Source organism: Girardinichthys multiradiatus, chromosome 15 (genome assembly GCF_021462225.1).
Source record: "Girardinichthys multiradiatus isolate DD_20200921_A chromosome 15, DD_fGirMul_XY1, whole genome shotgun sequence".
Lineage (NCBI taxonomy): Eukaryota > Metazoa > Chordata > Actinopteri > Cyprinodontiformes > Goodeidae > Girardinichthys > Girardinichthys multiradiatus.
Genome location: NC_061808.1, coordinates 18925154 through 18949261, shown reverse-complemented (window position 1 = coordinate 18949261; position 24108 = coordinate 18925154). Strand labels below are relative to the sequence as shown.

The 24108-nt window shown below is 39.3% G+C and overlaps 2 protein-coding genes across 2 annotated transcripts; one reads left to right on the top strand and one right to left on the bottom strand.

The window, feature by feature from the left end:
- The first annotated feature begins 4016 nt into the window (after positions 1-4016).
- Positions 4017-14997, top strand: zc3h14 (zinc finger CCCH-type containing 14). Its single transcript, XM_047387099.1, has 17 exons — positions 4017-4174; positions 4484-4526; positions 4620-4734; positions 4824-4864; positions 5046-5220; positions 5310-5625; positions 7835-7995; positions 8100-8200; positions 8397-8552; positions 8641-8703; positions 9035-9176; positions 10202-10407; positions 10497-10635; positions 10724-10863; positions 11505-11587; positions 11688-11793; positions 14804-14997. Exons 1-17 carry the CDS (start codon positions 4139-4141, stop codon positions 14809-14811), a joined length of 2031 nt encoding a protein of 676 aa, XP_047243055.1. The 5' UTR covers positions 4017-4138; the 3' UTR covers positions 14812-14997.
- Positions 14998-19255: 4258 nt separating this feature from the next.
- Positions 19256-23642, bottom strand: eif2b2 (eukaryotic translation initiation factor 2B, subunit 2 beta). The gene is made up of 8 exons (XM_047388360.1): positions 23353-23642; positions 22889-23009; positions 22159-22310; positions 20070-20236; positions 19898-19993; positions 19679-19816; positions 19536-19602; positions 19256-19450 (listed from the first exon to the last, which is right to left on the bottom strand). Exons 1-8 carry the CDS (start codon positions 23612-23614, stop codon positions 19293-19295), a joined length of 1161 nt encoding a protein of 386 aa, XP_047244316.1. The 5' UTR covers positions 23615-23642; the 3' UTR covers positions 19256-19292.
- Positions 23643-24108: the final 466 nt, after the last annotated feature.

Below are 24108 nucleotides of genomic sequence, written 5' to 3'. Positions count from 1 at the left end.
GTCCCTTTAGCTCAGATGTATGCTGTGAACACAGCAGAAAGAGACTAAGCAGACAACTACCACAGAGAACGTGTTAGACATTCGTCTAGACTGTAGGCAAGATCCTTCCCGTCATTGTTAGTGGCAGTGAGGGGCTGCAAAACAGGAAATAATTGCTGAGTAAAAAACACACACAGCAATGGAGATTAGAAAGTAAAAGACACGTGAAGAAAAACAGTGTGCTGGCAAAAAAAAAAAAAAAAAAATTTAGAAAAATAACACTAAGTAAGGAGTTTAAGCAAAGCATCATTAACTGGGTTACATCCATTTTTTTTTTTACCACAGATAGGTGTTGTTCTTATTATTGCTGAGCAGGATGTTCAAGTTGACTTGTTTTATAGACAGAGGTCCTTTAAGTCGTTTTTTGTGGACAACTACTACTGTAAACTGTATGGAGTCAGAAAGAAATCATGCTGAACAGTCTCTTGCGCCATCTAGTGGATTGCAGGTTAGTTTTGTGGTTTCACTCCAGTCAGTTTTCTGCTGGCTTGTTTATGTTAATTTTATTTTATTAGATTTAATTTAAACAAAATTTCATTGGTTTTTATTTATTAGGCCCGAGCAGGAAAACTGCAGGAATTCTTATTATTCTTTGTTTGTTTGTTTTTTCCGTTGCCTCTTTGCGGGGCAATATGGGGACTTTGCCATGAACCAAAACGCATAAAATTTTACCCAAAATTGTCCCCCGCGTAAATTTCTTGTTCCGTAATGTCGTCGTTAGTGGGCGTGGCCAAACATCTTAGCCACGCCCCCAAACGTGAGAAAGGCGTAGAGAAAGTCGTAGAGAAAGTCGTAGAGATCTGAAATTTGGCACACAGGTAGAGCTCCTCAAACCAAGAAAAAAAGTCTCTTGGGGGTATGCCCTAAAATGCACAGGAAGTCGGCCATTTTGGGTCGAAGGCCGATTTTTGGACGTTTTTCACTTTTACTCACCTCGAACTTTAACGAACTCCTCCTAGGGATTTTGAGATATCGGCTTCATATTTGGTCAATATGCAGATAAGGCATGGGGGATTAAAAGTTATCAAAATCCTGAGTTCTGGCCATGTTTAGGGGGCGTGGCCGAACTTGGCATTCGCGCCCAAACTAAAAATATGCAATAACTTTCCCAAAAAAATGCCAAACCACACCAAAGTTGGCATGAAGGAGGACATTCGGGTTCCCGACGATCCTATGGGGTCATATGCTGACATCATCAAAGCCACGCCCCCTCAGAACAGGAAGTCACTTTTTTCACTTGGAAAGGTGCCTCTCTGACCCTCTTGATCCAATAAATTTGAAAGTGTGTCAGAAGACAGATAATTAGTGGGTCTAACTTCATTTGAGGCACAGTGACTTTTCATAAAAGGGCGTGGCCGTGGTGGCGCGGCGAAGTTGGATGTCACGCCATGGCCATACGTTTGGCTCTAAATTACACATGCATGGTCCGATTCACTCCAAAATAAATATGGTTGATCTTTGTCAGCCCCCAAGGACCTCTATTGGATTACATTGAAATTTGGATCAATAGCACCCCCTAGGACACTTCAAGGGCTATATCTCCCTCATACATCATCGGATCCACTTGAAATGTAGTATACATGATCATGACTTAATGATGGACATGTTGACACAGTCAACTGATTATGTCGTTTTAGCCCCGCCCGTAAACAAACAAGTGAGTGCAGCTTCCATCTGGAAGGTCTAATTTACTCAAAATTTTAAATGCTTTTTGCAAGAACGAAACTGCATGACCGAAGATCATATGACATGTTGCTCACAGTGCCACCTACTGGCGACGTGTTGAAGTGAAGCGATGTCATCGTCTGTGGCGTGTAGGAGGCGATGCCAGGCTCCTGCGGTCGCTGCACAGGCCGGGTTGCGCTGAGGTGCGAGGACCTTCAAGGCTGCTTGCAGCTTTAATTTATTTTATTTTATTGTATCCAATAACGTTTTGTTTAATTGATGTTTCTATGTGGTTTTTCTGGGGCCATCTGGTTTTTCTAATATAAAAAAGTAAAACAAAACAGAAAATTCTGTCAGATCTAGTTTAGTTTAGTTTAGTTTAGTTTAGTTTAGTTTTGTTTAGTTTTGTTAGTTTAGTTTTGTTTAGTTTTGATTTGTGATTTGTTTTGAGCATAAGTTAAAAGAAAAAAAAAACAAGAAAACGTTTCAGACACACAAAACAGACTCTTCCAAAAGTAGTAGGTTGATATAAAAACTTATTATGCCCTACCACCAGTTGATCACTTTCCTAAATCCTTTACATCCTAAATAAAACAAACACTGAAATCCAAAATTTCCAATTTCAATATTGCACCCTAAAGATTTGTAAAATAACAAATAAAGTTGAATACCATGTGACAGAAAAGTATGAAGAGCAAGCCACACTACATCCTCAGCTACTATACTATATATCCCCAAAATATATGTTTTTAATTGTTTCCTAAATTAGTTTATATTATGACTTTGTTTCAAGCCATCACCCAGCCTATTTCAAAGATCCACAAAACAAATCGAAATATATAAAACTCATTTTAGTTGTACCAACTCAATACTTTTTTTATAACCCCCACCCCTGTTCTAAGAATGTTTTGGAGATTGCCTGGAGGTAAATAGTTTTGTGCCCTGAACATAATTATTGTCATTTTAAAATGGATCCAGTCGACCAGTTTCAGTGTTTGTGACTTTAAAAATAGTGAGTTTGTTTGTTCTTTCTTCTCCAACATTTGCTCTCTTTTGTAAAATGAGTAATAGTTTTAGGTTTGTTGAGTAGGTGTTAGCCCCGACTTCCACACAGTAAGTAAGACATTGTAGTACAAGTGAATTATGCAGAATTCATTGATCTGTGATCCAGCATGTCAAGATTTCTCCAAAACTGTGATTGCTATTTTCATTTTTACATGTCTTACTTGAAGTTTGCAGCTGATTTTTTGGTCTACTATTACACCGAGACATGTGTTTTCATTTATTCATTCAATGTTTGCATTATCAATAGTATTTTTAACCCCTTCCAAATATTATAACTCTTATTCTGATTTAATGGCAGCCTGTTTCAAGTAAACCAACACTTAAATGTCTGTTGTATGAGTCTCCAAAACCTGCTGTGGATTTGGCCCAAAACAAAAAAAACTTGTGCCATCTGCAAATAGGACACATTTTGGCATTTTTGAGGATTTACATACATTGTTCATATAAAATAAACAGTTTTGGACCTAACACTGATCCCTGTGGGACACCACAGGTAATCTCTAAAACGTCTAATCTATACTCCTCCATTTCTGGAGATTGCTGCCTATTCATAACATTGTCATAATTTGTGTGGGTTTTGCTGGACCAAAGTGCAGACAAGAGTATGGGAGCCACATGGTGAGTTGAATATTTAATGAAGAGGAATGGTAACTTACAGGTTTTAGCACAAATAGTAGCTGTTTTTGTTTTGTTTTGTTTTTTCGCAGAGAGATGGGAAAACACAACAGAGTCGATGAAGGTTATTAGAAAAAGGTAAAACAAAGTAAAACTGGCACAAAAAATGGGATGAGTAATTTTCATGCTGAAACACAGACAGTATACGTTGAGTACAACATGCAAAAGTACTCCCACAACAAGACAGACAGACAGAATAATAAGAGAGCCATACATCTGTTGGTTTCAGGGGTAAATGTAACAGCATAAATAGCTAAATGCACCTTTTTCTTGTTCACTGTCATACACCACATCGCAGTTAATTAATTCAGTTTTACTTTGAAATAATTTATACCAAATTTTCTAAAGAGTACTAGTAAAGACAACCCAATAATCACCAGAGGCGCTTGGACCACAGTTTGAAAACAATATATATAAACAAACACTTTAATTAGCATTGAATATAAATAAATATCTATAATTAAAATATTTAAACAGCAGAAAAAAGTCTAAACAATATGTTTAAAGTACATTTATTTATTTATTTTGCCTGTTCAAAACTTGACCGAAACTGTGGATCGGTTTAACTCGCGTCCTCTCGGCTACCCTCGGTGATCACGTGATGCTATGTCACATTCGTTCCTAGCTGTTTCGTGGTGGAGTCATTAAAACAGTTCCCTCTTTCTGGAATATTGTTTGCTTGAGTTTAAAAAGCATGGAGATTGGAACTGAAATAAGCAAAAAAATAAGAGTGAGTAGCTGTGGATGTTATGTTTGAACAGTCCGCCATGTTCACAGAAAGATAACCGAGCCGCAGCTAGCTTGTTAGCTTGTTAGCTTCACCGTGTCCAGAAAGCTGTTTTTATAAGCGATGCCGATTGTGTGGCGCTCTATTTTTAATTTTGTTTAGTGTCTTTAATTTGTTTCACTGGCTTTGTTGTTTAAATAATTCGCTAACAAGTTTTCTAATGTTTTACTATTTGATAATGAAGTCAAGGTAGCTATTATGCTATTCATAGTTTATTTAGCTAACGTAATTTGATCTGTGGGTTTGTTTCAGGCTGCTATCAAAAGCAAACTACAGGAGCTCGGTGCTTATATTGGTAAGTTCATAAAACAATGAAAATTAGTGGGACACTAGCTGCTGGCGTGATGCCGTCAGGTTTGACATTTTGTTTCTTATTTTTCTCCTGCAGATGAGGAGCTTCCTGACTATATCATGGTCATGGTGGCCAACAAGAAAACCTCCCAGCAGATGACTGAAGATCTCTCTCTGTTCCTCGGAAACAACACAATTAAGTTTACAAGTTGGTACGTTTAGATTTAAGTCCTTGCTTTCTTTGTTTCCCGCAATTTACTCTGTGTGTCTTTCTTTCGTAACATTAAATTACTGATTTCAGGCTGCATGGTGTCCTGGAAAAATTACGATCTGTCGCCGAAGGTGAGAAATGTCCTGCTGAATTTGTTGAGGTTTTTCTGCATTTTTTAAACTCAGTCAGTCAGTCATTTTCTACCGCTTATTCCATAGTGGGTCGCGGGAGAGCTGGTGCCTATCTCCAGCAGTCTAAACTATGATCTAAAATTATGTTCTATCTCTTGTTTGTATGGTTTATCTATTTTAGAGCCAGAATCTCTGAGGCAGCTGCAGTCTGACACTGTTACTGTGTTTGGGAAAAGTCAGTCATCTGTAGATGAAAATGAAAATGGCAGTGCAGATGACTTGAAGCTGCTGGCAGTGTCCAGCTCACGGATTGATAGGATTGAAGCTCCCGTGTCTAGTTCTGCTTATGACAGCAGGTACCTGGAATACCTTCATACCTATAGTTTGTCTACATATTGTTTTTTTATAAGTAATATACCTAATACACACATTTGTTTGTTATCAGGAAAGGGATGCTCGGGAAGGGCTTCTCACAACAAACCTCAACTATTAGGCCTCTCTTGGAGCCTCTCCCCTCAGAAGCTATTATTGATATCAAACCGGAGATGGACGACGATCTAATTGCTGAGGAACCAGTAGAAATGGGAAACCGTCGCACCCGTGGTGCTGCTAGTCGGCCAACTGCTGAGATCTACAGACCTGGTCAGAGAGCGCTTACTTCTATGAGCTCTTTGGAGATGTGTAGACCCACAGAAGGATCCTCAAGTATAAGGCAGCAGGACAGCAGGAGCAGCAGATCATCCAGAACTGGGCTGAGCAAGGTGCAGTGAGGTCTTTTTTTATTGCAATACATCTCAAAAATGGTTTAGTTTCTTTATATTTAGCTTCAGATGTGTTAGAATTTCTTGTTTATTTTGATTTATTCAAAATTCTGAGGTTTTCTTCAGCTATTCAGTTTCTTTTACTAACGTTTTCCTTTACTTGACCATTTTCAGGAGAATATATATATTCATTATATTATTAAGTCAGTTTACACTCACTGATAAATCACCAAAGCATGAAAAAATGCTTAAGGATGTTCTGTCTTATATAACAGACAACTTTATACTTCATTCTTTGCACCTGCAGTAAAGACAGTTGTTCCTGATTGTTTTATTACATGGACTGAACATTCCCAAAGTAACCCAGGTTGACAGACATAAAATAATATCTTGTTGCTAGCAGTAAAATTGTTCTCAAAGGGCTATTAGCTAAAAAGTTCAGCTCAAGAGGAAGACATTTGTGTTGGGTTCTCTTCAAGGTCTTTTTGGATTATTAAACTTTTCCTTGAACTTCGGATGCTGTGGATCTTCTCTAGTTGCTGTTGTTGGCCTTCAATTTTTTTGGCCTTGACATGTTGTTTCTTTAAATACAAACTTTTTTTATTCATATTTTGACCCTGTTTGTGGTGTAGTCGAACTGATTAGATTAAGATTTTTTTGTCTACAATAAGGATCTGAATCATCTAAGAGCAGATATTGGTCTGTACTGAGTTTCAGTCCAATACTTTCATTCAGTCTGGTAGATTTTAGTTTTAAAGGGCAGTAAATAAAAACACTGCATTCCCTCACTATTAGATGTGTTAAATTTTTGTCTAGTTTAACTCACTTACCAGTGATGTTCTGTTCCAACACAAGTTAACTAGATTAGGAAAGCTGATCTAATGTCTTCACAGTTTGTCACTTAAATCACCCAAGGCTTTAATAATTGTATCTACAGATATATCTGACTCAACACATGCCGCTACAGTTCTTAGTAAACGCTTGCTTCTGCTCACAGTGGTTTCATCGGCAGAAGTTTGCTGTAATATTACATATTTACAATCTGTTTTGTAAATATGACTTGTTAAAAAGCTTCCAACAAAATCTAGGAAAAATGTGAAATCTGATTTCAGTATTTTCCAGGTCTGGATGAGTATAGAAACAGAACACAACAGTATAAAAATATGTGTATTCCCAGACTTTATTTTCTTCTAATTAAATATCTGAAATTCCCAAAATGAGTTGAAGCAAACATCTACATTTACCACAAGACGTTTTGCATTGAACATTTCCGGCAAAATTATTTTGAACGCTGCACACTAATGAGTGAACCTGTAGATGTTTAATGGATAAATGTTACTCAGGTGATGGAACAACAATGTGGGTCAACTTTGGGAATTTTAGACCATGAACTTGTTGAGAAAATTTTCTTTTCTTACTTAAGGTTTTTAGTTGTTATATTTAAACACAAAAAAACTATTTTTGGTGTTTAAGTTAAATTAAATTTTTGCTTTTATATGTTAAAATGGGCTTAAAAACTAAGCAAGAATCTGGGAATGTTGAGTCGGGAAGAGTATGAAATCATAGGTTATGCGTTTCCTAAACTTAGTGCTCTGATTTCAGTGTCATACACTGTAATGACAATCTCTCCCTTACACAGACAGCTGTATGGAGGCATCTGAGCCCAGCATGCAGAGCCTTAGCAGCCGGTTCAGTCTCTTTTTGACTGAACATCAATGGAAAGAATCTTAGGGAAAACACAGATTTGTTAGATCAACAAAATAATGTACATGTCCTATAACAGTTTAACAGCTGTGCAAATGAAAATAGGACAACACACAAATTTTGGCCACAAAGCTCTATTTATTATTAGCATAAAATTAATGACATAAGCTCACACATGAGATACCACCAACAGAGTTTAGTCTAATCAGAGATAATACGTCATTTATAACTGCCGCAATCAGGACCTCAGATAAGAATACTTGTGATAGTACAATTTGTGTCAGATTTTGCTATGTCAATTAAACTGTGTCTTTATGGCAGGCTGACAGCAACAAAATTAAGTTCTTCTCAAATTTAAGTTCTTTCTTTTTACAGTTATTTCAAAATAATTGTAAAAGAAATAAAGTACCAGACAGTAGTGTTATTTATCATGTAATGTGGAGTTTCTGTGTGGATGTGTCTGTTGTGTTTTTGATTTTGACGACCTGTCTCCTTTGTACTACAGGAAGAGATGTCACGGAAAAGGAAGGCACCCGTTGCAAGCTCTGTTGTCCGGGTGAGCCGAGCAGACGATGAAGACAGTGATGAAGCCGAAGATGACGAGACAAGTTTCGGCAGCCGAAGCCTCTCCAGTAGAGTCTCCCTCCCTTCCAAACCTGAACGAAAGTCAGTCTTATTAACACATAATGTTAAAAATATTTTCCTCCTTATTTTCAAAAAAAAAAAAAGCTGGATTGTAAATTTTTTGGGTGGATGGGCGACTGTTTCAGACCGACTCTCCCACCAGCCAAGCAAGCCAACAGGAATCTGATACTGAAGGCCATCTCTGAGGCTCAGGACTCAATCACCAAAACTACGTCCTACCCTGCAAGTACGTTTACTTTAGCCACACATTTAAAAAGGGAGAACACTCTACCAGCATTCTTGTATCATTGCTACCAGAGTACTAACTAGTAACTAATTCTTTACAACTTTATTTACAAAACTTTACTCTAAATTTGTGTTTTACTTCAAGGCCACATTATGAGATATAACCTCTGCCCTCCTACCCTAACCTTCCCCTGCAGTGCCACAGAGACAGACAGTTCCAGTGGCGCCTCGTACTCGCTTGGCCAGCAGCGAAGAGATGACTGCAGCCATCCAGCTGATGCAGAACCTGCAGAACCTGGCTCCCAGGGTGGAAGCATACACGGCTGCAGACATGCCTGCTTCCAGAACAACAAGTATGCAAAGAATTAAGAGCAGTCACTCAATTCATCTATGTCATTCACTAAGTAGTTATTTTGTATTATTTCTTTCTTCTAACTCTAGCAAGATCATTAGCCTCACGTCTTCAGTTAGACGGCAGTGATACAAGAAGGCAGAAAGAATATGGTGAGTGTTTTTAGCTCCTGTTTGACTTATTAAGCTGTTTCAGACAAACCCTACATTTAATGCATTGAGACATGGCACAAGACTTTTTAAACTGTATTCAATGTGTTATGAGATTTTTTTTCTTTACAGATGTGCTGCTAAAAATGTCATTTTATAAAACCTAAAATAATCCGTTGTTTCAAAAGTAGATGTCAAAGAAATGATACATTTTTCAAAATGCACTTTTTTCTGAAGTTATATTTTATCTTAAAGAAAATGTAAACAAAGCTAAAATGTCAACCTACCCCCTGTCTCCGTTGAATTTCCATATTTGCGTTTGTTTTTTAACTAGGTGTCGAAATCCCTGCTGGCAGTGAGCCGAAGACCTCTGATACGCGCTCCTTCATAATGAGTCGGCCGCCGTTAGAGGAAGCATCCGTCCGAAGTCAGCAGCAAGTCCAGCCCCCAGCTTTGCCCCGCACTGTCCAGGCCAGGTATGCACACAGTTACCTTTTACAGTGGCTTGCAAAAGTATTCATACCTCTGGATCTTTTTTTAACATTTTGTCACGTTACAACCACAAACATCAATGCTTTCCTTGCAATTTTTATGAGACCAACAAAAACAAATGCATAATAGTTGAAAGAAACGGCGTAACCAGTTGCATTCAAAAGTTGCCTAATTAGTAAATACAGGCCACCTGTTTGTAATTGGATCTGTACATGGCTATACACCTAAACTATCAGACCAGGAGAGCATTGTTCAGAGAAGTAGACAAGATGATAAACTCTGAAGGCGAATCTGTTGACAGAACAGCTGTTAGTTTTGCATTTCACTATTCTAGTCTTTATGGAAGAACGGGAAGAAGAAAGCCATTGTTGTAAGAAAGCAGTTCACATGACATGAAGGGGACATCGGCCCTGATAAGTAAAAAGGTGAAGTTTTTGGCTAACATGCAGAGCGCTATCTGAAACAGAAACTTAACACTGCACAGTACTCGGGACACATCATCCCCACTGAAACACGATGGTGGCCGCATCATGCTGTGGGACTGGTGGAAATATGGATGAAGCTAAGTGCTGGGCAACACTGAAAGAAAGGCTGTTAGAGGCTGCAAAAGAATTTAGCTTAAAGTTGGCCAACTTAACTAAACATGCAGCCAGAGACACAATCGTATGGTTTAGATCAAAACTGTTCATGTGATTGAATGGCCCAGTCAAAGTCCAGATTTAACATGACAGCATGCTCCACTTTTTTAAAAGATTATTATTATTATTAGTAGTAATTAATCCTGAAAACTATATATCATTTTATCTTCCATTTCCCATTTATGCTCTACTTCATTTTAGTTCATCACCTCAAATTACAAGGAAATACAGTAAAGTTTTTTGTTGTAAAATAAAAAAATGTAAAAAAAAGTTTAATCATATTTTTTCAAGGCATTGAATGTTCTTGATTAGTTTGTGTATATTATGATTCTCTATGATGATCGCTCTTAATTTCTGTGTCGTGCTGAAAGGGAGGGAGTTGACTCCTCAAGTCCAAAGTTCATTGTGACATTAGACGGGGTACCAAGCCCGCTGGGTAACCTTATAGATGGAGACATGGAGCTGGATGATGTGAGACCGCTCACAAAAGTTACAGAGGCACCCGGCCAGCCGATTTACAGAGAGCCTAAAGTCAGCGTCCTTGACAGGTTACAGGGAGTGGTCACATCATCAGAAGGTTTGGTCTCTTCAGAGGTTTTTTTGTTGTTCTCTTGGGTAAAACCTTAATGATAAATATAGGTCTTTCTTTATTCCATCCATTGGCAGATGGAAGGATGGACGTGGAAATGGCAGATGAGGATGACATTCCTATCAAGAAACAGAAAGTTATGGAGCGCTGTAAGTTCTGGCCTGTCTGCAAAAGTGGAGATGAGTGCATATACCATCACCCAACAGCGCAGTGCAAGTAAGTAACTGATAGAAATAGTGTAAATTACAACAGCATTTAGTTTATTTTGACGGATGATGCATTATTGTGTAATGTTTTTATCCAGGACTTTTCCAAATTGCAAGTTTGGGGATAAATGCCTTTTTGTGCATCCTAACTGTAAATATGACGCTCGTTGCAAAAAGCCAGACTGTCCCTTCACTCACGTCAGCCGCAGAGGAACTGTTGCTCCTCCACCCAGACCAGGTAAAGTGCATGCTTTTGGCTGTGGCATTTATAAACAGAAAATGGTGGGTGTTTTTTAACTTTGATACATGTATGATTCCTGGAATAAAAATCAGATTTTTCCGTGTTTGATCTGCCAATCACCAGATCAGAGCCAGTTTAGGGAAAATTGGTTGTTTGATTGGTGGTAGCACATGATCTAAAGTTTATCTCCTGATTGTATGACTGGGATAGAATCAAGACAAAGGGGATTCGTTGTTTATATGGATACCTGGATATTTGACCACGCCCAAATTCAGAGAATATCAGATTTCCCACATTTCAGTGTCAGATATTCCCTCTTCAATTATTTTTTTTATCATTTATCCCCCCTCTGTCCAGGTAACTTTAAGGCCACCATGACTCACTTCTCAGCCTCCAGGAGAGGAGGCTTGGTCATGGCTGTTACCACAGGCAGAGTGAAAACCCTGTTGCATTTTAAAGATAAACCAAATCTGATGTCTGAAATAAAAAAATAATATAACCAACATATTGAGCCTTCCTTTATGGCTTGCTCCTTGTAAATGGGGGGTTCTATGAGCTACAACTGTAAGGGAATAAAAGTTAAAACATGTTTCTTCATTTACTGTGATAAATTAATGAAACCTCTACTGTCTTTACAGCTGTGCAGCAAAGTCAGAGTGCAATTGTATGTCGCTTCTTCCCAGAGTGCAAGAAGGTGGATTGTCCATTTTATCATCCAAAGGTTAGCACATATGTAGCTGTGCATGGGAACTATTACCCATATAACCAAACAGCTCATTTTAAACTGAGCAGCTCTGAGACTTGTTTCTGTTCCTCTACAGCCTTGTCGTTTCGCGGCTCAGTGTAAACGAGCCGGATGCACCTTCTACCATCCAACAACAGCTGTGCCTCCAAGACATGCCCTGAAGTGGACAAAAGACAGAGCAGGTGAACGCATCATGGGGACCTTACAGGAACAGCTATAGAGCTAAATTGGGGCCATAAAGTTTGTTCAAACAAAAAAAAATTGAACCTGAAAAATAAAAGTTTGTTAAAAAGAAAAAAAAATTGAACCTGAAAAATTATTTTAAACCTGCCCCAAAAAATTTTGAAAACTGGAAAAAAAAGTTTTGCAACTGAAAAAAAAACGTGAAAAAAAGTTCAAAACTACTTTTCAGATTCAAGTTTTTTAAATTTTTTTTTTATTTATTTATTTTTTTTCGAACTTGCAGATTTTTTTTCGGCTTCAAACTTCTGGCCCTGTTTAGGCGTGGGGGGCGGGGCTTCAGATCACAGGGGTGAGGAATCATGACTGACAGCTCAACATGGCGGCTGAACAACATATTCCCAGCTGTTGCATTCAGGGAGCGTGGGAACTGGAATTATCTGTAATACATTATCGATATTCTATATATATGTGATTGGTTTTGAAAGATAACAGGCTTCACTGATAGAAGCAGCTTACGTGAATACACGACGCTTGTCTCAGAGGACAAAATATGATCTTGACAGATTTGCACAACATTTTAAGTCCGTGTTGGAGATTTCCCATGCTCTCAACATCAAGCAAAAGAACCGCCAGACTAAGCTGCAGGAATGAAACCAGATGCAAAACGAGCCGGTATTTTCCAAATATCCTTGCATAATTAACCTTGGACTTGTTTTCACATGGACTGGATTCGGGTTTTGGTTTCAGGTGCATTTTTGATTAAAATGTGTTTGGTCTCCATTTAGTGAAGTGACTCACAACCAGGGTCAAGCTGGCATGCGGGGCAACCGGGGAAATCCCCGGTGGACTGCTGGCTTAGTGGGACGGTGGTTCACTTCAGCCCGTTAAGTGAACCATCGCTATATATATATTTCTAAATCAGCTGGTCGCCCTGCAGCGCACGTTCATGTGTTACAGATCAGCTGTTCGCCAGCGCGCAGCAGAGCTGATCTTCCTGACTGGAGCAGAGGAGAGGTTTGTCCGAGCTACCGCACCCTCTTGGCAGTCAGACCCCTCGGAGTTCCTCCGGTCCTTGGTCCCCAGAAGCGATCACACTCTATCTAAAGACTCTTAAATGAACGACTCTCAAACAGTTTTTAACTCTCAGCTCCTTTAATCTAAATTAGGCAGAGGAATGATTACAGAGATCAGCGCAGAGGCTCGTCTCGGACCGTCGCGTCTGCGAAAGGATGAGAAAGAGCCCCGATAGAAGGTCACATGTAGTTTTATATCTGGCACTCCGATGCAATGGATGTTCCCTCCCTCAGTGATTATCAGTAGACTATGTGTCACCATTGTGGTGTCTATCTGGTAGGTTGTGTAGTAGCTGGTGTCCATCCTTAATCTAAGTGTGCTGCTGCATTCTAATCAAACCAGTTACAGCCTGCTCCACCATCAAACCCAGTGCCCCAGCCACAGGTCATTCATGGCAAACCTTGGGCCATTTATCCTTGTAATGTGTGTCGATGAGCATTCTTATCCTATTCTAACAAAAAGGAAACATTAGAACTTATTCTTTATATCATTATGGTATAAATAGGAAAAACAGCTATGAGTCATATAAATAAAGGTTATCCCTAACAGGTTGATATGACATAGTTTAGGGCACAATGGTCCAGCAAGATATCAGCACCCCAGAAACTGTCGCCTCTTGCGTACTTGATGTCGCACTCGCCCTGCGTCTTTGCAGGGCGGTGGGCCGGTGGTTCACGGGCTGAAGTGAACCACCGGCCCACTAACTGATTGCTTCTGGGGACCAAGGACCGGTGGAACTCCGAGAGGTCTGACCGCCAACAGGGTGCGGTAGCTCGGACAAACCTCTCCTCTGCTCCAGTCAGGCAGATCAGCTCTGATTTATAAATATATATATAGCGATGGTTCACTTCACAGGCCAAGGTGAACCACCGTCCCACTAAGCCAGCGGTCCACCGGGAATTTCCTCAGTTGCCCCGTATGTCAGTTTGCCCTTGGCTGAGTCACTTCACTAAATGGAGACCAAACACATTTTAATCAAAAACGTGGAGTCCAGTCCATGTGAAAACAAGTCCAAGGTTAATTATGCAAGGATATTTGGAAAATACCGGCTCGTTTTGCATCTGGTTTCATTCCTGCAGCTTAGTCTGGTGGTTCTTTTGCTTGATGTTGAGAGCATGGGAAATCTCCAACACGGACTTAAAATGCTGTGCAAATCTGTCAAGATCATATTTTCTCCTCTGAGACAAGCGTCGTGTATTCACGTAAGCTGCTTCTATCAGTGAAGCCTGTTATCTTTCAAAACCAATCACATATATATAGAATATCGATGATGTATTACAGATATTTCCAGTTCCCACGGTCCCTGAATGCAACAGCTGGGAATATGTTGTTCAGCCGCCATGTTGAGCTGTCAGTCATGATTCCGAGGCCCCGCCCCCAACGCCTAAACAGGGCCAGAAGTTTGAAGCCGAAAAAAAAATCTCCAAGTTCGAAAAAAAAAAAAAAAACTTGAATCTGAAAAGTAGTTTTGAACTTTTTTTTTCCAGTTTCACATCTGGTTTTTTTCAGTTGCAAAACTTTTTTTCCAGTTTTCACATTTTTTGTGAGGCGGTTCAAAATAATTTTTCAGGTTCACATGTTTTTCTTTTGAACAAATTTTTATTTTTCAGGTTCAATTTTTTTTATTTTGAACAAATTTATTTTTTAGGTTAAATTTGTTTTCATTTGAACAAACTTTATGGCCCCAATTTAGCTCCATAAACGTCACAGAATATTTACTCACATAAGTTAGTACAGTTTTCCCCTTTGGAAAATGGATTCTCCTCTAACAAACCACAGAAATAAAGCTCATTTTGCACATCTCTAATTTTAGTTCAAATAGTTATGCTCATCTTGATGAGTTTAAGTAATGTCACCATCTCTGTCTGTACTGATTATGGAGTTAATTTGTGCAAATTTGCTGCACCAAGTAAATGTAATTTCTTTCTCTTGCAGCTAATTAAGCCCAGAGAAGCTGATTGTCAAGCTGAGGAAGATGTCCTTCACCTTTGTTTCTGGAACACCATTAGATATGACCGTTAAATGTGTCCTTCTAATGCATCATTTAAACTGATTTTTAAGAAGTGTTTTTGTAAGATGACATTGAGTTTCTGTTGATGTTTTCAAAATATTAAAGACTCAAAAATGTTTCTATTTCTGTCATGTCATCATTTGTCTCATGTTTCTTTAACAGGCTGCTTTGTAGGCTCTGTCAGCACTAAATCATGTTCATTTTAGATTTTTATTTCTTTCTAAGGATGAAATCATATACATCAGTTACAAAAGGCCACTAACATAAAGTTTATGATACTGCAGGACTGTTATTTACTCTCCTGTTGAAACAACCAACCAGTCAAATGTGACTTGGTTTAAAGGCTAGAAGCTTCTGTGAAACACAGATTCTGTGAAACAAAAGCTCAGTTCAACTAAAACGACAAAAACAAAATAATAACTATTTAGTTTTTACCGCAACTGGAACTCAGAATGAACTGACTATTGCACCTTTATTACTTTATATTTTATTCTTTTTCCTTCTTCCTGATTGAAATAACCAATAAGACTTAAAATGCATTTACCAAACTAATATTTAGTTATTTTCTTTTTAATGCAGAAAAAGTTTATAGAGTGGAAATTGTATTTTTAGATAGTGGGGATAAAAACTGTTTCAACTATTTAAAATATTTATATTGAGCAGGGGTTCCCAACGTGGGGATGTTGGACACCAAGTGAGGAATCTCCACATGATTATCAGTATCACCATATGGAGGGCCAAAAACTGCAACATTACATACAAATATTATGAAATAAATGTAAATGTCCCATTAAGTAAAGTGTACAATGTGTAAAATGAAATAAATGTTAAATAATTAAATATACCATTCATTTATTTAATGCATTATCAAATAATTAAATAATGTCCCATTAAAAATGTAAATAAAATTATCAAATGTCATTTAAAAAAATGATTAAAAAATAAAGTTATTTCACTATGTATAAAGTGAAATAATCAAATACTTTATTAGGGGGTCGCCAGTCTGGCACTATTATTTCACATAGAGAATAGTGTCAGTCCATATAGATTGTAATACTTTAGTAGAGGAAATATCTTAATGTGCTGTGGCTGAACAAATAAAGCATATTTACAGACCTATCAACAGCAGAAAAAATGCCCAATTTATAAAGTTTATCTACAAAAAAAAGTTTATTTGAGGTTTAGTTCCACTTAAGGTCAGTTTTATAGGCCTTTCTGAAACCATAGCTACAAAACTATCTGTGTAGTTATGCTGCTATAGGCTTAGGCTGCTGGAGGACATAATGACCACTTTCACCGTCTTCGCTACATTCTCACACTACTCTCCAATTTTGCATTATTTGCTGTTATTTCAGTTTTTAACTTTATGTTCTCCCTCTTTTCTCTTCCTAGAAGCTACACCTGGCCTGACTCTGTATCTACCTGTGACACCTTTCTGGAGAGGGGCATCATCCAAGCTTCTGCTGGCAACAACTTAATGCTCATCTTCTACCGATGATCCACATGGCCCTGTCTTTCAGTGTTTAACCCTTTCTCTCTCCTAGACATGGTGATTGACTGAGCTTAACTGTAACTAACTGTATGTGCTCTCTTTCAGACTCTAACCTTGAAAACTGGCTCAGAGTTTATCTGTTCTTTCTTTCTAGGTGAAACGACTAAAGGAGCTACATCCATTAACATTTACTTTTCCTTCCCATAGAAAGTACTCCTGGATCAGTACTTCTTTGTTCTCTTTGTGTCTCTGCTCTGTTCTCTCAAACCCCCAGTCGGTCATGGCAGATGGCCGCTCACACTGAGCCTGGTTCTGCTGGAGGTTTCTTCCTGTTAAAAGGGAGTTTTTCCTCTCCACTGTCGCTACATGCATGCTCAGTATGAGGGATTGCTGCAAAGTCAACGCCAGTGACTGTCCACTGTCTCTACATGCTCATCCAGGAGGAGTGAATGCTGCAAGTCACTGACTGGATGCAATCTGCTGGGTTTCCTTAGACAGAAAAACTTTTTATCCAATTTGAATAAATAACTAACTCTGACTGCACTGTTCAATGATTAGGATTAATTGGAATGTATGTACCTGACTGTTGTGAAGTGCCTTGAGACAACGTGTTGTGAATTGGCGTTATATAAATAAAACTCAATTGAAACTGAATTGAATGGGTATTCCTGTAGCACTAAAGTCTGCTGTGATTTAAGTACTTTTCAATTCTAGGTCTTAAAAAAGCTTTTTCTGGAAAAATCTCTTTTGTGTTTTGCTTTGAGGAAAAAATGAAAACACCTTAATCAGAAAATCTTACCTACAATGATATTATACACAGTAAGATAACGCCAACCGAACCTACATTGTAAATAGTTTTTATACTAAGGCAGGAAGAAAACTCACCAAAGAACAGAAATGGGATTAAGCTCCCCTACTTTGGCTTGTATTAATAGGTACTCCGGGTTCCTCCCACAGTCCAAAGACATGCCTGTTAGGTTAATTGGTCTCTCTAAACTGCCCTTAGGTGTGTGCTTGGTTGTTTGTGTGTTGCCCTGTGATGGATAGGCAACCTGTCCAGGCTGTACCCCGCCTCTCGCCCATAGATTGCTGGAGATAATCACCAGCTTCCCACTATGGAAGAAGTGGTATAGAAAATGACTGACTGACTGAATTGAACAACCAGACGATTATGGTGGTCTAAAAGGAACATACAGAGTGAAAAGTGAACTTATGTGAACAAGAACCTGAAAATATGAAGGAAAATAACACAGGTCCAAGTGAGGACCAGCAAAGTCCTTTAGCTAATTTCTCTGTTGAACTTTTCATAACTTTAGATGATGACATGGGAACATATTTTGTTTTTGCTTAAAGCTGCTGGTAGAAAAATAGAATTTAAATCAGGTTCTTATGGAAGATTGATGTTATGGATCATCATTTCAGACCTGGAGTTTAGTTACCTTGACAATCAATCAATCAATTAATCAATCAATGTGAACTGAGTTGTTTTTATACATAGAGAAGGCAACACGAAGTGCTGTACAGAAAATAAAAACAGTAAGCAATAAAAAGCTAAATCTGCTACAAAAACACGTTGGGACAAAGACTGAAAATCTATTAAAAACAGTCGGTGTCAAAAGACCAAAACACTTTCAAAAAGGCTGAAGAAACATTTGAGAAAAAAAATGAGTATGTGCAGTTCTTTTTGTCCACCACTTGATGTCCCTCTTCTGTCTCTCCTGCTGTCATCTCCTCTCTCCTGGTCAAGCTCCTGTTAGAGAAGCTGCTCCTCGCCGGGTGTGGTGGCTCTCACCTGTAATCCAAGCTACCTGGAGGCTGAGGCTGGAGGATTGTTTGACCTCAGGAGCTCTGAGCTGCGGTGGGCTGTGCGGATCGGGGGTCCACACTAAGTTCAGTATAGATATGGTGACCCTGGGGGAGCCTGGGACCACCAGGTCTTCTAAGGAGGGGTGAACCGGCCCAGGTCGGAAACGGAGCAGGTCAAATCCCCCGTACCGCTCAGTAGTGGGATCGCCCCTGTGAATAGATGCTGAAGTTCAGCCTGAGCAACACAGTGAGACCCAGTCTTTTTATCCTCGTCACTACACTACTGTCACACCAACACTTACAAATTAACATCTAACAGCTGCTTAATCACTCATTTTAGCTTCTTATTTTACTAAAACCTTTATACTGTAGCTGTGATCCTTGTCCAACACCGCCTCCTACTGGAGGACAACTGACACTACATCAATCTCACCCAACCTCTGACCACAGGTGGAGAAATACATTTTTTTAAATGATGTTGATGAAAATCCGGTTCCTCCACAAATAAAAAAAAAATATTAATAATCTGGATTGTATGGGATAGGCCAACACAAAGTAATGTGTAATTTTGCAGAGAAAGGAAAATTATACTATATTTTTACAAATAAAAATCTTTAGTTTTTATTTGTAAAAAATTTTACTCTACCCATAAATAAAATTCAGTGACACCAACTGTCTTCAGAAGTTTCGCAAATAGGTAACAGCATTGATGTTGTTACTCAAGTAAACCCCTAAGTAAACATCCGATTAGTACTTTCACTTCTAGGTATCTAAGATTTGTTTGAGATCATATTTTCAATTAACTGTTATTGTTTATTTACACAAGGGTTCCACCTACAATCCAAGGCATTTGAAGATACCCTGGAGAATCATCTGAAGTTAGAGGTGATTTCTTATTTTATCTTAAACACCTGGTTTTCAGCCTTCACATTGAAACTAAATCTGTAACTGCTTTCGCTTCTTCTCCAGATGAAGTATGCCTTCCACTTTCACTGTAATAAGGAAATTCAAATATTCCAACCATAAAATAGTTTAGCTGCAAAAGGAATATCCAAAAAAGTAATCCAAACACTGCACAGACATTTTAATGTAAACATATTTATTAGTTACACCGATTACAGCTCGTGATCCTCTGAGTGGTACAGTTCACTCATCAGTCGGTAGATATATGATGGTGCGTGTCCCCCAATGTTAGAGATGAACAGTGTAATGAGCTCAGGAGGGACGTAGTCATACACCGGACAGTGCACATTGACCTTGGAGAGGATCTCACCTGAAACACATACAATTAACACAATTACCATAATATTCTACCAAAAAAAAAACTTTAACCTGTAAGGTAAACTATGAAGGTGTACCTTCAGTGAAAGGAAGGACTTCATGTGGGGAGACAAATTTATGGAAAGTGTCCTCCTCGTTTGGGAACTACAGAAAGAAAACATATTTATTTTGTTATTTGTGTTTGAAAGATGGTGCAGAAATCAACTGAGTGTTTTCCTACCTGAGGCGACAGCTTGAACATGGGGGCACAGACAATAAGAGGTGTTGAGTGATGCTTGGCTGCTAAGGCAAGAGTGTGCGTTCCGTTCACAGCCCTCAAACCCCCATTTGCTAGGACCGTCTGAGTTCCGATGATGACCTGCCAACAGATCATTGGAGTTAAAATACACCGCCTGATCATAACCTTACTATAGAGTGAATCTTCTGTGAAGATAAATACCTTATTGACCCGAGACATGACTGCAAATATTGCAGCGTCAGCAATTACTGTTGTTTCTATGCCATCTTTGGATAAGTTGGTTGCCATTTCATGTCCCTGTTGAGAAGTTTTTCTTGAACATTCTTCTAAGTAAACGTTTGATTTTGAAGCTCTTTTGATATACTTTAGGTACCTGACAGAAGGGGGCGCACTCCGCTACGATGACATGAAACTTGCGTTTCCGTGCAGCAGCATCTCTAAGGAAAGCCTCCACTGTGCGGGAGCGCCCAATGGTCATAATGACCTCGTTGGAGTGAATGTGCTCTAGGGCCTGCATGGAGATGTTGTCGGTTGTTCCTTCTGGAAATAAAACAAAAAATAGGGAAATAAAAACTCTTCAAACTCACAGACTAAATATTACATTTCTTCCATTTCTCTGTTACAGATATACAGTACAGACCAAAAGTTCAGACACACCTTCTCATTCAAAGAGTTGTCTTTATTTTCATGACTATGAATATTGTAGCTTCACACTGAAGGCATCAAAGCTATGAATTAACACATGTGGAATTATATACTGAACAAAAAAGTGTGAAACAACTGAAAATATGTCTTATATTCTAGGTTCTTCAAAGTAGCCACCTTTTGCTTTGATTACTGCTCCGCACACTCTTGGCATTCTGTTGATGAGCTTCAAGAAGTAGTCACCTGAAATAGTTTTCACTTAACAGGTGTGCCCTGTCAGGTTTAATAAGTGGGATTTCAAGCCTTATAAATGGGGTTGGGACCATCAGTTGTGTTGTGCAGCAGGAGGTGGATACAGTACACAGCTAATAGTCCTACTGAATAGACTATTAGAATTTGTATTATGGCAAGAAAAAAGCAGCTAAGTAAAGAAAAACGAGTGGCCATCATTACTCTAAGAAATGAAGGTCAGTCAGTCCCAACAATTGGGAAAACTTTGAAAGTGTCCCCAAGTGCAGTTGCAAAAACCATCAAGTGCTACAAAGAAACTGGCTCACATGAGGACCGCCCCAGGAAAGGAAGACCAAGAGTCACCTCTGCTGCGGACGATAAGTTCATCCGAGTCACCAGCCTCAGAAATCGCAGGTTAACAGCAGCTCAGATTAGAGAACAGGTCAATGCCACACAGAGTTCTAGCAGCAGACACATCTCTAGAACAACTGTTAAGAGGAGACTGTGTGAATCAGGTCTTCATGGTAAAATAGCTGCTAGGAAACCACTACTGAGGACAGGCAACAAGCAGAAGAGGCTTGTTTGGGCTAAAGAACACAAGGAATGGACATTAGACCAGTGGAAATCTGTTCTTTGGTCTGATGAGTCCAAGTTTGAGATCTTTGGTTCAAACCACCGTGTCTTTGTGCGACGCAGAAGAGGTGAACAGATGGACTCTACATGCCTGGTTCCCACCGTGAAGCATGGAGGAGGAGGTGTGATGGTGTGGGGGTCCTTTGCTGGTGACACTGTTGGGGATTTATTCCAAATTGAAGGCATACTGAACCAGCATGGCTACCACAGCATCTTGCAGCAGCATGCTATTCCATCCGGTTTGCGTTTAGTTGGACCATCATTTATTTTTCAACAGGACAATGACCCCAAACACACCTCCAGGCTGTGTAAGGGCTATTTGACCAAGAAGGAGAGTGATGGGGTGCTGCGCCAGATGACCTGGCCTCCACAGTCACCGGACCTGAACCCAATTGAGATGGTTTGGGTTGAGCTGGACCGCAGAGTGAAGGCAAAAGGGCCAACAAGTGCTAAGCATCTCTGGGAACTCCTTCAAGACTGTTGGAAAACCATTTCAGGTGACTACCTCTTGAAGTTCATCAACAGAATGCCAAGAGTGTGTGGAGCAGTAATCAAAGCAAAAGGTGGCTACTTTGAAGAACCTAGAATATAAGACATATTTTCAGTTGTTTCACACTTTTTTGTTCAGTATATAATTCCACATGTGTTAATTCATAGTATTGATGCCTTCAGTGTGAAGCTACAATATTCATAGTCATGAAAATAAAGAAAACTCTTTGAATGAGAAGGTGTGTCCAAACTTTTGGTCTGTACTGTATACAAATACAGACCCCTTCACTCTGCTACCCCTAAATAACTAATTGTGTGTATAATTTAATCTCAGTATAAACATGGGTGTTCTGTGAAGGCCTCAGAGCTGTGTTAGAGAACATTAGTGTGCAAACAGCACAGACCGTCAGCTGTGGGTAGTTTGGTGGGTATGAATGCAGTGTGAACCAACTCCAGTATCTTACCCAGCTCAGTGAGGAGCTCATTGATGGCCTCAATGACATTGGCTTTGAGAGGAGCAAAATGCTGCCTGAAGTTCTCCTCGCTGAGTCCTCCAGAGGTCAGCAGCTTATGAAGAGACTCTTGCTGGTCAGCCTCCTCACTGCTCCCTCGAGACCTGAGGAGAAAATCTCAATTGTAAAAATCAAATAAAAAACAGACATCAGGTCAAAACATGAGTAAATTTGCTAAATTGGTTTAAAAGAGGAATTTGGTATACAGAGTGAAACTCGGTTGTTTTTATCTTGATTTCACTAAAGACCTGACTGTATGCACCTTTAGCAGCTATCCAGAGACTCAAAGGATTGAACCTCTCTGTTAAAGTAACACATTAACCCTAATTTAAAAGCTGTCATTACAACCCAGAGACTAAAAGTTGAGGTACAGTGCCTACAAAAAAAAAAAAAAGCACACAAATGAATGAAGTAAGGACAAGCCTATTTGAGACAAATGCAGACTTAACCATGCAAAAATTATCTGGTGTTTACTAGGTTATGAAATTATTTATTTACAAAAGCAGTGGCCAAAATGGAGTCCATCGGTGATTCTGTACTTTCTAAAACTTCTAAAACTCAGAAGCTGAAGTTAATTTGACTGTGTTTTACATGCTGCTGTCTTTGTGTCAAACAGGGATTTTCTTCCAAGCCCAGTGCATGAATTAGGTAAACATGTGTTACCTTTGCAGTCTCTCCTCACCTGGCGTACTCCTCTCTTATGATCTTCAGGACTCTCCTGATCATGTTGCCCACTGTGGTCTCTGAAGGCTGGGCGGCCGTCATTCTCCTTCCTTCTTTCCGGATTATCTCCATTAGATCACCTAAAATCAGAAATCAACCGCAAATTTCAATATCATTAAGTGGTTAACCGTTGCTGCTCACTTTACTGTTGCTTTATTTACACCTACATTGACCCTTCTCTGTTCATAACTATAAAATTGCACAATAGTTTTAACACCAGTGTATTATACAGGTTAAGCCTAAAATGTTGCTAAATTTATTACACGAAACCATGACGTAGCTCGCCCATTTTGATGATTAAACAGACGTTTCAACAGATGTCAGAGATGTTCACACTACTATGTCCACTTTTACACCAATTCAGCCCTCTGTAGTATTATCCGTGGTTGCTCTTAAATTAAAATAGGAGGTACAAAGAAGAACCTGCGCTGCTCCACCGAGCCTGAGCTGTAATTTTGCGGAGAAGGGCCGTCGTTTCTCGGGCGGTCTCCGCCGAACCCCGCAGAGGTCCGGCCCCGCTACCTCCGCGCTTTAGGTCGGACAGAAAGGCTTCAACACGCTCCGTGAGCTCGGTTTCTTTATCGGGGCCCGGCATGCTTGTTTTTAAAACTGACGAGCCGTCAGAGGAAGATGACAACAAGTTTCTACTATGAAATGTTGACCAGGAAGTGCTTGTGAAGGACATCCGGTGTTGTACCAAATAAAAATGCCCCAACCGGAAAGACCCTTTTTAACAGGAAATATGTTACAGCGTTTGTTTTCACAAATAAAATAGACTATAAGGCAAAAGTGACTACTATTTTCCACTATAGTTATTTTATTTTATATAGATTGCGTTAATATGCTCAGTCTGCTAGTTCAAAGCAGCAACAGCCTCGACATGACCCCAACGTTATGCATGCTTTCTGCGGCGTCTACCATGAAGACAGCCCCGTATAGCTCTTTGTTTGTATTCTGAATAATACTGTAAACTTCAAGAACGGCGGCCATTTTTTATTTTATTTTGTTATGTTTTTATTTTAAACTGCAATAGTGACAGGTGCGCTTTTCACAGCATAGGGCGCTTTTTTCGGTAGTACACCGGGTGTTGAGAAACTGATTGGTGGGCTGCTTCCGGATAGTATCGCGTTAATATGACATCGAGTTCATTTTTTTTCTTTCAATACCAGAGGTCGTCAT